A 12695-nucleotide genomic window follows, 5' to 3' on the forward strand; every position below is an offset into this window, starting at 1 on the left:
TCGGCGTCTGCTTCTTCTAAGTTCTAACGTTTATCGGAATCTGATTTGATTAATATTATTATTGTACTGTATGTATTATTATTATTATTGATCGATCACCTTTTGGGGTCATGCAGTCAATCCTTTCTAACCGGGTTGGTGTTAGTGAACCATTGTTGACTGGCCCTCAAGTATCCATCATTTCTTGTCTGGCGTCCAGAATAGAACATCCTCTTCTACATTGACACATTTTTTGTGCTTCATCCGATCGACATGTAGTAGAGTAGAGTAGAGTAGAGTAGAGTGTGAGATAGTTAAGTTAGTGTATGGTCAATGAACCGAACTTCACAATGATTGATCAACAAATCCACAAGATTAGAATTTCTACAGCAACCCTTCCGAGGCGGTCAGGGTAGCTACAGTAAGTAACTGTCAGTACACTCGGCTGTCAGTAACTTACTATTATTTGTCACTATCCAACTATAGTTCTCCTCTACACTTAACAACTTCTCCCCCTTCATTCCCTCCTCTGCCTCTCTCTCAGATTTGACCATTATCTGCTTCATTTTCCCCCCGCCCCCCTCCCCCCTAACCCAATTTTCCGCTTCTACTTCCTGCTTTCACACGGCCTTCCGTGTCGCAGGGTGGATTTCCTGTAGAAATTGCCCATGACGGAGCCTGACCACGAGGCGCAGCCTCTTATACAGGATGGGCGGATTGAGGCAGGCTTGGAGTCCTCGAGTCTTCCAACGGCTCAAGACCGACCTGAGCTGTTGGAAGCACCTCGAAGCAGTTGGTATCTCTTTGTCCTGACTTTGGGCATGTCAGGGTGAGTCGGGGTGAACTGTTGAGTCTACTATCGACTAGAGGGGCTAATTGGTTCGTTTGTCGCATATTCAGTCTGCAGATTGTCTGGTCAGTTCAACACTCCAGTGGATCGGTAAGGGGCAATTCAGCCTTCAACAATGGTTACTTCGTTGCACATACCCCCATGACTAATTCACATATAAGCCCTATCTTCTTTCTCTGGGAATGAGCAAGGCCATGCTCGCTTTTGTCTGGATTGCAGGGCCTTTGACCGGTACCATTGTGCAGCCATACATCGGCGCACGAAGCGATAATTGTCGCATTGCCTGGGGCAAACGGAAACCGTTCATGGCCCTGGGTGGAGTAGTCCTTGTCTTCTGTCTGCTGACTCTGGCCTGGGTACGGGAAATTGTTGGTGGTACGCTCAGTCTGTTCGGCGTCGATGCGCAATCAGATGGAGTGCGAACGACAGTTCTCGTTGTTGCAACACTGCTGATGTACTGTCAAGACTTTGCCATCAACACCAGTAAGCCAACCCCCACCGCCGTTTCCGGGCGCCTCAACTGACAAGCACACAGTTCAGGCTGCAACCCGAGCTTTCATTGTAGACAACGCGCCTGCTCATCAACAGGAGTCCGCCAATGCCTGGGCAAGTCGTCACAACGGCGCTGGAAACATCCTCGGCTATGTTCTAGGCGGCATGGATCTCCCCAAAACGTTTCCAGTCCTAGGGAATACCCAATTCAAAGGCCTTTCGGTCATAGCCAGCGTCTTTCTGGCAGTCACCCTGTCTCTTAGCTGTGCCTACATACAGGAAAGGGACCCGCGCTTCGAGCCCTTGACATCGACCAGGCCGGGCCTTCCGTCCTTGTTCCGCTCCATCATAGACTCGGTCCACGGCCTCTCAAGCCGAATCCGACGGATCTACCTGATTCAGGTCCCGGCGTGGTTCGCATGGTTCTCCTTCCTCTTCTACGCAACCACCTATATCGGCCAACTTTACGTCAACCCGATCCTCGACCAACACCCCGACCTCCCCGAAGACGGTGTGAATAAGATCTGGGAAGACGCAACCCGCATCGCGACGCTCGCGCTCCTCGTCAACGCCATCGTCTCTTTCGCAGCGAGCATCATCCTGCCTCATCTGGTCGTCCCCTCGGGGCAGACATCTCTCTCGCCCCACCATCAGCAGCCACCCTATCCTCCTAGCTCTCACCGCAGGAGCTGGAGCCGTCTACATTCGCGGTTCCTCCACATCCCCACCATCCGCGGCCTTACCCTCCGCCGCGCCTGGCTTCTGTCCCACTTTCTCTTCGCCCTCTGCATGTTCAGCACCTTCCTCATCTCCACCCCGGCCCAAGCATCCATCATGACCGGCATCATCGGGATCTCCTGGGCCATCACCTCCTGGGCCCCCTGGGCCCTCCTGGCCACGGAGATCGCGCGTCACCAGCACGACGACAAAGCACACGGTAGTCGCCATCCGGCAGCGCGTAGGACCGATCCAGAGTCAAGGGCCGCGACAGCCCAGCGACCAGCTACATCCAGAAAGAGACCCGCTCCCAATCAAGCAGGCATTACCCTCGGCCTCCACAACGTCGCAATCTCCTTCCCGCAGATCATCTCCAGCGCCGTCAGCAGCCTGATCTTCCGCGCGTTACAGAAACCCCGCGCCGAGCCGTGGGATGCCTCCACCGGATGGGTCATGAGACTCGGAGGGTGTGCCGCTGTTCTAGCCGGCTTACTGACCGTTGGACTCATGGAGAGCAAGGGAAATTTATAATGATTATTTTGGCTGGCTCGCTTGCGGAGACAAGACAAGCGTGAGACTGACATATTACAAACTCCCAACAATAGGATGGTACAGGATCAGTCCAACCACTAGAATCGTATTTCATATAGTGACATGCAAACCCTTAAGCTAAGCCGAGGATAGACACGAGGAAAGAAAAGGCAAAAGTAGAAAAGAAACCGCTATGCTTCGTCGCTCGTTGCACTTCAACACACATGTTTACACAACTTTAACGATACAGAACTATGGGATGGTATATGTGATCGGTAAGCTGGAAGTTAGCGGTCTTCAATGACTCGCCTTGCGACTCTCGTAGTGACCGCGTAGGTCATCCACCTCCTTCTGTAATCGGGTGAGATCCGCCAAAATGTCGTTGGCGTTCGACGGATGCGGAATATAGTCATCTTTCGCAGCGGCGACCGGTGGCTTACTTGACCGGAGGCTGCGGCGCACACTGTCCGGACTGTGGTTGCCGGATCCGCGCGAGCGCCGCGGTGGCGGAGGCGGGGGGTTCTGGAGCGAGGCGCGCTTGGTTGAGGGACTGGGCGAGGCCGCCCGCCCAGGCTCCCTGGGGGTCCACGGGGTGGGGGAATCAATCTGTAGTGAAAGGCGGTTTGAGGAGGACGAGGACGGCACCGACTCCTCGGATGGCGTGCTGGCCAGGCGGGGATCTCGTGTTCGGGTGGGGTGCAAGGACCACGAGCTCGGACTCGGGGGCGGGATGGCCACAGAAGCAGCAGCAGCTGTAGCGTCTGCTTCTGGCGGTATGGAGAGTCGTACCGGGTTCACTTTAGCGGAAGTGGTTTTTGAGCGCCGCATCTGACTATGTCGGCGGCTCAATGGAGGGGTCGGAGGCCGCTTGGATTGCGACTGGCTCCGACGAAGCACGTCGACTGGGGCTGACTGGGTGGAACGGCTCGTTTCCACGCCAGAGAAGTAGTCCGTCGCCGGTTGGGCTAGACGGGGTGAGTACGATGGTTCTGAGGGTGTACCACGGAGGGAGAATCGGCTGGAGGGTTGACCGGGAGTAGATTGGGAGTGAGAAGATGTTGCGCCCGGACTAGGATTGATGAGCCGTCCATGGTGACTCTTGGGCGGCGGAGGGGGGGGCATTCTGTCTCGATTCACGGCACGGCTGGCAAGCGGACGAGGACGAGAATCGGTTGAGGAAGGCGTTCCCAGCTCTACCCGGCCTGCTGACCGCAGGGATGGTTGAGAGACATCGGGGGTACTGCCGTCAGAAGTACGGGTGTATTCGGTCGAGGCAAGGGACACAGAAGAGCCGGTTCGTCCCATTGGGTAGGCATTCTCTTGCCATGATGCCACAGGCCGACGTTGCGTGTGATAGTTCTTGGTCCGGATTGTCTGCGAAACCGCAGCGGTTGGCTGCACTGCCGGTGACCTTGCCGATACCGAAGGGTGTGAGTCTACAGCATCGACGGTTGACCCGTCAGTATCTTGGTCGTCGTCATGGTCATCATTTTCCTGGTCACTGGCGAAAGAAGGTTGATGGAACGGATCTGTATCGGATTGATCATCGGACGAAGCGGAGTCGACGAGTTCGGGCGGATGCGTGGAGGTTGAGAAGCTGGGGAAGCTATTCGACCCCGGAAACGGTGAAGGTTCAGGCACGGAGACGCGAGACTCTGGACTGTAGGGAATTGAGACTGTCTTGGATTGAGAGGGGAAAGTAGTATCTAAGATGCCGTTGAGTCAGTAACAACAACAATCACTCGAACAGTCAAAAGTCAATGGATGGAAGATGTGCCTCGCCCAGGCTGCGATGAATGAATGCATGAAAGCAATCCGGAACCGTCGGAAGAGACTCACTCGCGGGCTGGCTAGGGCGGAAAGGATTGGATCCAGACATCGCGAAGGAGGAAGTGGAGAGCAGCACTGACCATGAGAGAGGGGAGGAAAGGAAGGGAGAAAGTAAGAGCATAAAAGTCTAGGTCTAGAAGTCAGAAGTATAGAGAGAGAAAGAGAGAGAGAGAGAGAGAGAGAGGTATCGAAGTGAGTGAGAGTGAGATGGGGAGTGGGAGTGGGAAGAGCTGCTGAGCTGAGCTGAGCTGAGGGGGAGGCAGTAGTAAGTTAGTTAGTAGTTAAAGTAAGGAAAAGAGAAAGAGACCCCCCATTCATTATTCATTCATTCATTTATTCATCCCGGATTCCCCGCGCGGCTTCCACAAACCCATCCGCAAAAGTAAACACACGCCATAATGCAAGTATTGTTGTACTGTACCCCACGTACTGTACCCTACTGTGCAGGAGGTCTATGGGTAGTTGTGTGCATTATACGAGCTCAAAAACTGGGTTGTGTCTTCTTTATTGTAGGTAGGTTACCTAGTGGTGAGTGACTGTAACAACTGTAACTGTGACTGTGATGCTCATTCTACCCCTTCCCAGAGGACCGTTGAACCGGTTCCGACAACATCTGACAAATGAAAAAACAACAATGATGCCCATGGTTATGAGTCTGATAAAATCCAAAGGAGGTATATGTTACAATGAAGATAATAAAGAGAAGGACAAAAGAAAAACAAAAACATAAGCATGCAAAGACCAACCACAAAACCCAACATACCCCCTCCCAATAGAACACCGTCAGTTGTACAGTACAGACACACAAAAGCAGTAGTTAATAAATGGTCATCATCACAGTATTGGCTTTCTTCAAGGTCAATGCCCGAGAAAGCAGGGTATCAACACGCCCGTGTATCAAGAAGACAAGTAAAGAAATAAAATAGAGAGGTAATTTGCATCCGGGTGGCAGGCTGCCGGCCCCAGAGGTCACGGCCGTTGTTCAATCGAGGATTCATTGCTCGTCATACACGTGCCACTCGTCGTTACCAAAGAAGGACTGCGCCAGACCTTTGCCACTCGCGGTCGGCTGGCTGAAGGCAATCTGTTCCTTGGGGATTTCCATGCCGTAGATGAAGTTGCTGACCACACAATCCAATAAATCCATAGCAATTCCCTTGCGACGCGAGGATTCCGAAGTCCAGATCCGAGAGATTCCCACGATAGCCGGGTGGTGTTCGTCGCGAACCGTGACCGAGGAGTCGGTGGTGCCCGGGGCCGGGGCGGAGGATTTCTGGATCGGTCGAGATTCCCAAATCCGCTCGGTCAAACAGGCCCCCACGCAGCGGCTATCCTTCATGTGTAAGAAGACCTTGTAGCGATCTATCTTCTCCGTCGTGCCATTTTTGCGTAGGTGAACCGGTGGCTCTGTCTGGCTCCATAAAACTTCGTCTTCGATGATGGGGGAAGAAAGCTCCTTGCAAATGACCTCGAGCACCTTCTTGGCCTGGTTCTTTGCCGTTGGGGATGCTTTGCGATCGACAATGACCACATATCCCTCGTCAAAGCGAGTGGCTTCATAAACCCAACGAGATGCGTTGGCGCGCATGAATGCCTTGCCCAGATCCACCCCAGTCGAGTTCATTTCGTGGAATTTTTTGTGCGTAGCTGCGTCCTCCGCATTTGAGGGCACATATTCCATACCGCAGGTCGCACAGGTTCGCCGCACCTCACAGCCTACATCGATCTGCATCTGCTTCAAAGCGCCCGGTTGTTGCAATTGCGGTGTCGCTGGGGTTGACGTGGTTGCCGTCGTTGCCGTCGTCGTCGTCGCGGCGGCGGCGGTCGTCTTCTTCTTTGGGGGATCCATCGAGGCACGCACACTATTGGAGTTGACCTCGGTTAAAGGCGTGCTGTTACCGGCAGCATCTTTGGTGGCAGTGTGCTTGCGTTTGAGAAAAGCAAAAGTCGGTTTTCGCGTATTGGCGGGCGGGGGGCTTAAACGTGGCGGGGGCGACGATGGAGGCGTCGACAGATCATCATCCTGAGTTCCTTCGGAGAGCACGACTGAGTTGCGACGTGATGGACTGGATAGCACGGCAGCGGATGATTCTCGGATGGCATATTGAATACTATTCTCCGCCTCATCCGAGTCGAAGCCGGATAACGCGACGCGTCTTTTTTTGGCGGCGGGTCCCTGGTCATCGTCATATACGCGCCACAGCGGACGCCCGTAAGTTTTCATCATGAGACCTCTTGAGGAGCGCGATCGCGTCAGTGAGGCAGACATTCCATTTTCCAAAGAAGGGGGGACTCACCGCTTGAATGAATTTGTCACAGTCCACGGCATCTCCCTGGATTAAGTCGAGCGACACACTCAAGCGAGGTAAATCATCTATGGCGTCTGTAAAGGAGGCAGGATCACTTGTGCGGGAGGGAGGGATGAGGCTAGAGATGGTAGGGGGGGAGGGGGGGCAAGCTATAGGAAGAAAGGTAGAGGGAGGGAGGGGAGGGGGGGGGAAGATCTTTCAGACGAGAGTAAGGAGAGAACGGTGAAGAATCGAGTATTTTGGAAAGGTGAGGGCAGTGATGAAAAGATTATGAATTTCAGTCAACGGCCAACAAAGTGAGAGTAGGGTGATGGAGAGAAGGGAAATAGGAATAATTATTTTTTTGGAGGTTAAGTCAAGGGAAGTGGAAAGAGCAAGAGATAGTTAGATGATGGAAGAAGGCGGCGGCGGCGGCGATGATGATGATGATGGAAATACCTTCTTATGGCAATAATAATAATTATTCGGTGATCGACGGGAACGCGTGAGGTCACTAGTCCCCATTCGGTCATATTACTTCTAGAAGAGAATAACGACCAGGAATAAATTAACGCCTTTCCTCATTCCATCCATTCATTCATTCATTCAAGTTGATTCAATTGACTAAGTTACTTATTGATTCATTAGTTATTCATTCTCCATCAACCCACACTCAGTATTAGTACTCGACAGCGAAAGATCCAGAAACAATTTATAATAAGCACTGCTTAGAATTTCCTCCAGCATCGTATTGTATATCATAATCATCATCACCATAGTAGTTAAGTTACTTTACACATGTACTCCCATACAATAATACTACTATGTAGGTACAGTAGATGCTGTAAGTTAGATCCCATAACTCATCCCATTGGCATTCTCCCGGTGGCGTTGCTCAGGATGCGTCAAAAAGACGGCTTTTTCTCCCCTGATTCGACCCAATCAACCGCCAGCCTCTCCGACAGCAGGTGTTACAAGTGGAACAATAGGCCCCCGGGATCTGCCTTTTGTTCGCCTTACAACAGGCTGATGATTACCTTTCCTGAGTCTTCATAGGCAGGGCCAGCCAGCCTGCTTGCTGTTGCTGTTACTGTTGTTGTATCATCATCATCATCATAATCATCACCCATCACCCAGCATCATATTATTGTTATTCTTATCGTCATCATTTCTTCTTCTTCACCATCGTCGTCGTCACCTCGCACCTCCTGTCTATCGGCAACAAACTACCTAGTACCGACTCAACACAGACCACCATCCCCTTCCTCCCCTCTCCCCCCCCCCCCTATTTACTCCCATGATACTGGATCCTAAGTGCGACCACTATGAATAATTAGGTGTCACTACGTAGACAGGCAAAGAGTCAATCAGAGTCAACCAAACCCCGTAAGATGTGACTCGTCCTCGTCCCAACCAAGCTCCTGTGGGGTGACAGCTCCTTTCCCTTCTCAGCTCTCAATTCATCGAGCCAGTGTCTTCTTGCCCCAGGAATCCTATTTATGTCCTCTGGAATTCTTCTTGGAAAGAGTAGAATTCAGGAGGTACTATGTTAAACGACCAGCCCAGTGCATGCATGCCTAAGAGACCATCCGTTCGGCCTCTTCTCGCTTTTCCGCCTCGCCCTTGCTGGCTACTTACCTTTCTTGATTGTTCGGAGCGAGCTCGAGCACAGTCGATCCACCTGCGTTTGCCCGCAGAGATAGCTAGGTATGTGAACTGATCACATTCTTCTTTTGCGAGGGAACAAAACCTGCTGGGAAGGTAACCTCAGACCCCTTCGGATTCTGTTCACTTGATGCGGAGGCGACACACCTGCACCGCACACATGGAATTGCCTTGGAAGAACGGCATCAACAGCTGCAATCCAGAACCTAGTCGGCAGTAGGAACGCTTCTCATTCATCCACGGCCTCCTCCCCAGCATTCCTCGCGGCTATGGGGTAGAGTCGGGCGGGTGCTCAGAGCTTGGACTGCTGAGCAGCATGATAAGAATCTCTACCCCGCCTGATCGACATGGTCTTCAGGCCAAAGGTCCGTCCGTAAAAGCATCTACAGCAGATCGAGAGAGTAGATGGAGTCCGGGAGTCCGCAGCTGTGATGAACGGGAAACATGGAAGGATTCGACCGGAGCAGCTGCGACCGGGGTCCGGATGAGACCCCAATGGGAAATTGGGCGAGGTGCGACCGGGACTGGGAGGGAAGCCCTCGTCGGACATGAGCTATCTGCCTTGACAAAAATATCAACAGTATCAACTCGATTTCCACTGGCTGACACCCGACTTTTCTCGTGGGTTGCACCTCGAATCATGATCACGTTACGAGGTTGCTCCCGCTGCACCGGGGCATGGACCAGGGCAGCAGCTGTCACAACCGGAGAATCCGGTAGAAAACTGGGCGACTTTCTCACGTCAGACCTGAAGGAAGCAATGGGCAAGGTCTACTAAAGTAGTTAGCTGTCAAACCCAGCACTCACTTACTATATAGTATATAGTATATAGTAAGTCAACTAGCATAGAATGACTAAAGCACACGTAGTCACACATATTGGAATGTTGGTCCCTCCGTACAGTGAACTGACAAGGAATTGACCATGAAATTGAATTGGTACCTGAGGCCATCCACTGCTATCGATAACATGTACTCTGTGACTAGGTAGCACGCCATCCCGCCGACCGAGGATGGAGACAGTAGATAGAGCACTAACTTAGATACTGATGGATGGATAACAATCTACAGAAAACCACTTTTAAGGACCATCGATTCGGAGCATTCGGGATTTAAGCAATTGATCAAGCAGCACATCAGCGGCCGAATGGCAAGCAAAAGCACAATTATCGGAGGGAGAATGTCTCCGATGATACCCATACTAACTACGGAGTACTCAGCTGGCAATTGGAAGAGGGCTCCGGGGGGCCTGGACCGGCGCTTCCTGATTGGGGCGGAAACCCAAACTCTGCCTGTCTTAGTGACCTTTTTTTTTTCTTCTTTCTTTCAACTCCTCCTGCTATCTATTGCTTCTGCTACGACTGTTGCTGTTGCGGTTGCGGTTGTGGTTGCGCTTTCGGTTTTCTTCAACTATTACTTCTTCTTCTCCTTCTTCTACTCCTCCTCCTCCTCCTCCCCCTCATTCAGGGAATTTTTCTCGTCTCCTGTTATACCGTATAACGACTTCGCCTTCTCCCCCCCTCTCCTCCTCCGCTCCCCGCTCATTTCCATACTACAATTGTTCTATAATATTAGAGGCGCTGTTGTTTGATTCTCGCCTTCTTGCTGCTCTCCCACCTATTTGACCGGCCACTTCTCTTGCGTGCGCCCGTCGTGCTGCCAGTTCGAAGGGATTGTGGCTGCACTAAGATCAGCAGCCCGGAAATAATTCTACACCAGCTTTTAACTCGTTCGGGTCAGCTGTGCTTCGAAGACATCCACTCCGGCGCTCGTGTCCTTTAAAAACTCCGTTTGCGCTTTAAAATTCTCTCTCCATCTCGGGTTCTTTTCTTTTCCCCAGTCGGCTTATTTATACTTTCTGTCTTGCACCCCCGACAGACAAACAGTCTCGCTTCGTCAAGAGTTATATTTTTTTAAATTCTTCAACTTCGACTGTCATCATGTCGGACGCCTCTCTTCAAAACGCCGGCAAGAGAAAGCGCGCCAGTATGTATACCAATTTTCTCTTCCGAGGCTGAGGCTGGTTCCTAGATGATGGAAGGGTTCACACGCCCGCCGCCTTGGCCTTCTCTCTCTCACCTCATCTCTGTTTGCTTTTCACCCCCTCTTCCCCTCATTTTTTCGCGCCGACCGCCATCATTGTCAGCACCGTCCCTGTCAAGCACCGACGATCATCCGATCGCTTTTATCAGCCTTCTTCGACTACCCTAATCGCTATCATTTTTGTTTTTTTCTTGTCCCCTACCATCCTATCTCTCGATTGAATACTCGGGTCTTCGGCCTTTTCGCTTCTCTGTCCTCTCGCTACCGTCGCTTTATCTCCAGTATGGCCGCTAATCCGGATCAACTGCCAGGGACCCAGTCTTGCCCTCCGCCTGAATTGCCTCAGCTCGTCGCAGAGCAACATGTTCCGATTCCCGCTCATGATAAGGACACTCAGCGTCTGATCGTCGTCCTCTCCCATGCCAGCTTGGAAACCTACCGCGCTTCTAGCGGCCGCAATGGCTCGAGTCGCGACGAGAAGTATTCGCTCCTCAACAGCGATGAGCATATTGGTGTCATGCGCAAGATGAACCGGGATATCAGTGAGGCTCGTCCAGACATCACACATCAGGTTGCTACCCGCCCTTGTACCCTTCTCTCACAACCGCAAAGTATCTAACGCACATGCCCCATTAGTGTCTGCTTACCCTGCTCGACTCCCCTGTGAACAAGGCTGGCAAGCTCCAAATCTTCATCCATACCGCCAAAGGGGTCTTGATCGAAGTCAACCCCTCTGTCCGCATTCCCCGTACCTTCAAGCGTTTTGCTGGCTTGATGGTGCAGCTTCTGCACCGTCTGTCCATCCGCTCCACCAACTCCCAGGAGAAGCTCCTTAAGGTCATCAAAAACCCTATCACCGACCACCTGCCGCCCAACTGCCGTAAAGTGACCCTGAGTTTCGAGGCTCCAGTCGTCCGGACCCGCGACTACATCGAGTCCCTCGGCCCCAAGGAGAGTGTCTGTATCTTCGTGGGTGCCATGGCCAAGGGCCACGATGACTTTGCCGATTCCTTCAAGGACGACACGATCAGTATCAGCAATTACAGTCTGAGTGCCAGTGTGGCCTGTAGCAAGTTCTGCCATGCCGCGGAGGAGGTGTGGGACATCGTCTGAGCCTAACTGCTGGAATGACCCCTTCCTTTTTCCGAACATTGGCCCCAGATTGACGAGGTGACGAATTTCTTTGCGTGAATGTGGGGGGTAGATGCGGGGTTGGATTGCGAGCTGGAGGTTATCCGGGTGCCGATCGGGGACGAAGACCTGCCGTTCCTTGCTGTGTCACTTTTGACCTGTGTGGATTTTGCATCGCCTACTAGCTCTTGCATGTCTTGGTGTCTTTGTTCCGTGTGCTTTTCGCTTCGCTGCCGCATCAGCTACACGCCCGATGGAGGCCGATGTGATAGTCGAACCCAACCCAATGATTCCACATGACTTGGACCTCTCTTGTAACGCTTTGCTTTTCTCTGGCAGCTTCCTGGTCGGCAGGCCGGCAATGGGAATCCTGCCGCAGACCCACGGCCACAACCGCTCTGCGCATGTTTCCGCACCGGGGATCCGCCGATTCGACTATCCCCTGCGAGACATTGTCTATACTCATCCTTGCCTCTCTCTCGCGCGCTCTCTCTCTCTCTCCGCGTGTGTGTGTGTACCCTACTTGTGAATGTGTGCCAAGCTGGTGATAACCCGGTGGCTCATGACTTTCCTGAGCCCAAGCCCTGTCCTGTACCCGTGGAATTCTGTCAGCGCACAATCCACGGACACCAATTGCCTACACACATATAGCGATCTAAAAAAAAATGAAACGAATATCTCAATGGTTTGCAGTTTGCAGTTTAGATGACAGGAGATCTACGGACTAGTCAGGGGAGGGAAGGACTGGGTATTGGCTGAAGTCCTTATTCAGTTCACGCAGGTTTGATATCGGCTATCGACGTCCCGGCGATCCGATGAGCTGTAGTCGGTCGATAGTAGAAGAGTGCGTGTAAAGGGAAATCCGCAGGCGTTAAAATGATCGGGATGAGGTCATTACTCGTGAAGGTAGGAAGAATCGTGTAGGAGAGGGAATAAAAGATGGTTCGAGACCCCTGCTCGGTGACGAAGGAAGGATCGAGGGAGGAAGGACGTGAATTTACTGGGAAGCTAGAAAGAACGAAGAATGAGTGATGAGGGCCTGGAAGGTAGATAGGATCAAGCTGGCTGCCAGAGGATGCCAGAGGATGCCAGAGGATGCCAGAGGATGCCAGAGGATGCCAGAGGATGCCAGAGGATGCCAGAGGATGCCAGAGGATGCCAGAGGATGCC

The 12695-nt window shown here is 52.3% G+C and overlaps 6 protein-coding genes across 6 annotated transcripts; 4 read left to right on the forward strand and 2 right to left on the reverse strand.

Moving 5' to 3' along the window:
- Positions 1 to 511: 511 nt before the first annotated feature.
- Positions 512 to 2569, forward strand: BO66DRAFT_386354 (putative sucrose transporter; the record flags this gene model as incomplete). Its single annotated transcript, XM_025646177.1, has 4 exons — positions 512 to 808; positions 880 to 919; positions 991 to 1312; positions 1365 to 2569. The coding sequence occupies exons 1-4, from the start codon at positions 648 to 650 to the stop codon at positions 2567 to 2569; spliced, it is 1728 nt and encodes a 575-aa protein (XP_025497838.1). The 5' UTR covers positions 512 to 647.
- Positions 2570 to 2866: 297 nt separating this feature from the next.
- On the reverse strand, positions 2867 to 3874 carry BO66DRAFT_337265 (uncharacterized protein; the record flags this gene model as incomplete). The annotated part of the gene is made up of 1 exon (XM_025644324.1): positions 2867 to 3874. The coding sequence occupies one exon, from the start codon at positions 3872 to 3874 to the stop codon at positions 2867 to 2869; it is 1008 nt and encodes a 335-aa protein (XP_025497839.1).
- A 1108-nt stretch (positions 3875 to 4982) lies between these two features.
- On the reverse strand, positions 4983 to 6849 carry BO66DRAFT_396503 (ESCO family N-acetyltransferase). Its single transcript, XM_025648486.1, has 2 exons — positions 6697 to 6849; positions 4983 to 6633 (listed from the first exon to the last, which is right to left on the reverse strand). The coding sequence occupies exon 2, from the start codon at positions 6624 to 6626 to the stop codon at positions 5394 to 5396; it is 1233 nt and encodes a 410-aa protein (XP_025497840.1). The 5' UTR covers positions 6627 to 6633; positions 6697 to 6849; the 3' UTR covers positions 4983 to 5393.
- Positions 6850 to 8214: 1365 nt separating this feature from the next.
- Positions 8215 to 9176, forward strand: BO66DRAFT_255534 (uncharacterized protein). Its single transcript, XM_025643000.1, has 2 exons — positions 8215 to 8394; positions 8556 to 9176. The coding sequence occupies exon 2, from the start codon at positions 8669 to 8671 to the stop codon at positions 9128 to 9130; it is 462 nt and encodes a 153-aa protein (XP_025497841.1). The 5' UTR covers positions 8215 to 8394; positions 8556 to 8668; the 3' UTR covers positions 9131 to 9176.
- Positions 9177 to 9409: 233 nt separating this feature from the next.
- BO66DRAFT_255537 (uncharacterized protein) lies at positions 9410 to 10292 on the forward strand. Its single transcript, XM_025643001.1, has one exon. The coding sequence runs from the start codon at positions 9499 to 9501 to the stop codon at positions 9940 to 9942; it is 444 nt and encodes a 147-aa protein (XP_025497842.1). The 5' UTR covers positions 9410 to 9498; the 3' UTR covers positions 9943 to 10292.
- A 385-nt stretch (positions 10293 to 10677) lies between these two features.
- BO66DRAFT_337306 (18S rRNA pseudouridine methyltransferase) lies at positions 10678 to 11507 on the forward strand (the record flags this gene model as incomplete). Its single annotated transcript, XM_025644326.1, has 2 exons — positions 10678 to 10965; positions 11031 to 11507. The coding sequence occupies 2 exons, from the start codon at positions 10678 to 10680 to the stop codon at positions 11505 to 11507; spliced, it is 765 nt and encodes a 254-aa protein (XP_025497843.1).
- Between the last annotated feature and the right edge of the window lie 1188 nt (positions 11508 to 12695).

Source organism: Aspergillus aculeatinus, assembly GCF_003184765.1.
Source record: "Aspergillus aculeatinus CBS 121060 unplaced genomic scaffold BO66scaffold_91, whole genome shotgun sequence".
Classification (NCBI taxonomy): domain Eukaryota; kingdom Fungi; phylum Ascomycota; class Eurotiomycetes; order Eurotiales; family Aspergillaceae; genus Aspergillus; species Aspergillus aculeatinus.

Coding starts and splice junctions, on each gene's coding strand:
- BO66DRAFT_396503 (XM_025648486.1), bottom strand. CDS start 6,626: ATGATGAAAACTTACGGGCGTCCGCTGTGGCGCGTATATGACGATGAC.
- BO66DRAFT_255534 (XM_025643000.1), top strand. CDS start 8,669: ATGATAAGAATCTCTACCCCGCCTGATCGACATGGTCTTCAGGCCAAA.
- BO66DRAFT_255537 (XM_025643001.1), top strand. CDS start 9,499: ATGGCAAGCAAAAGCACAATTATCGGAGGGAGAATGTCTCCGATGATA.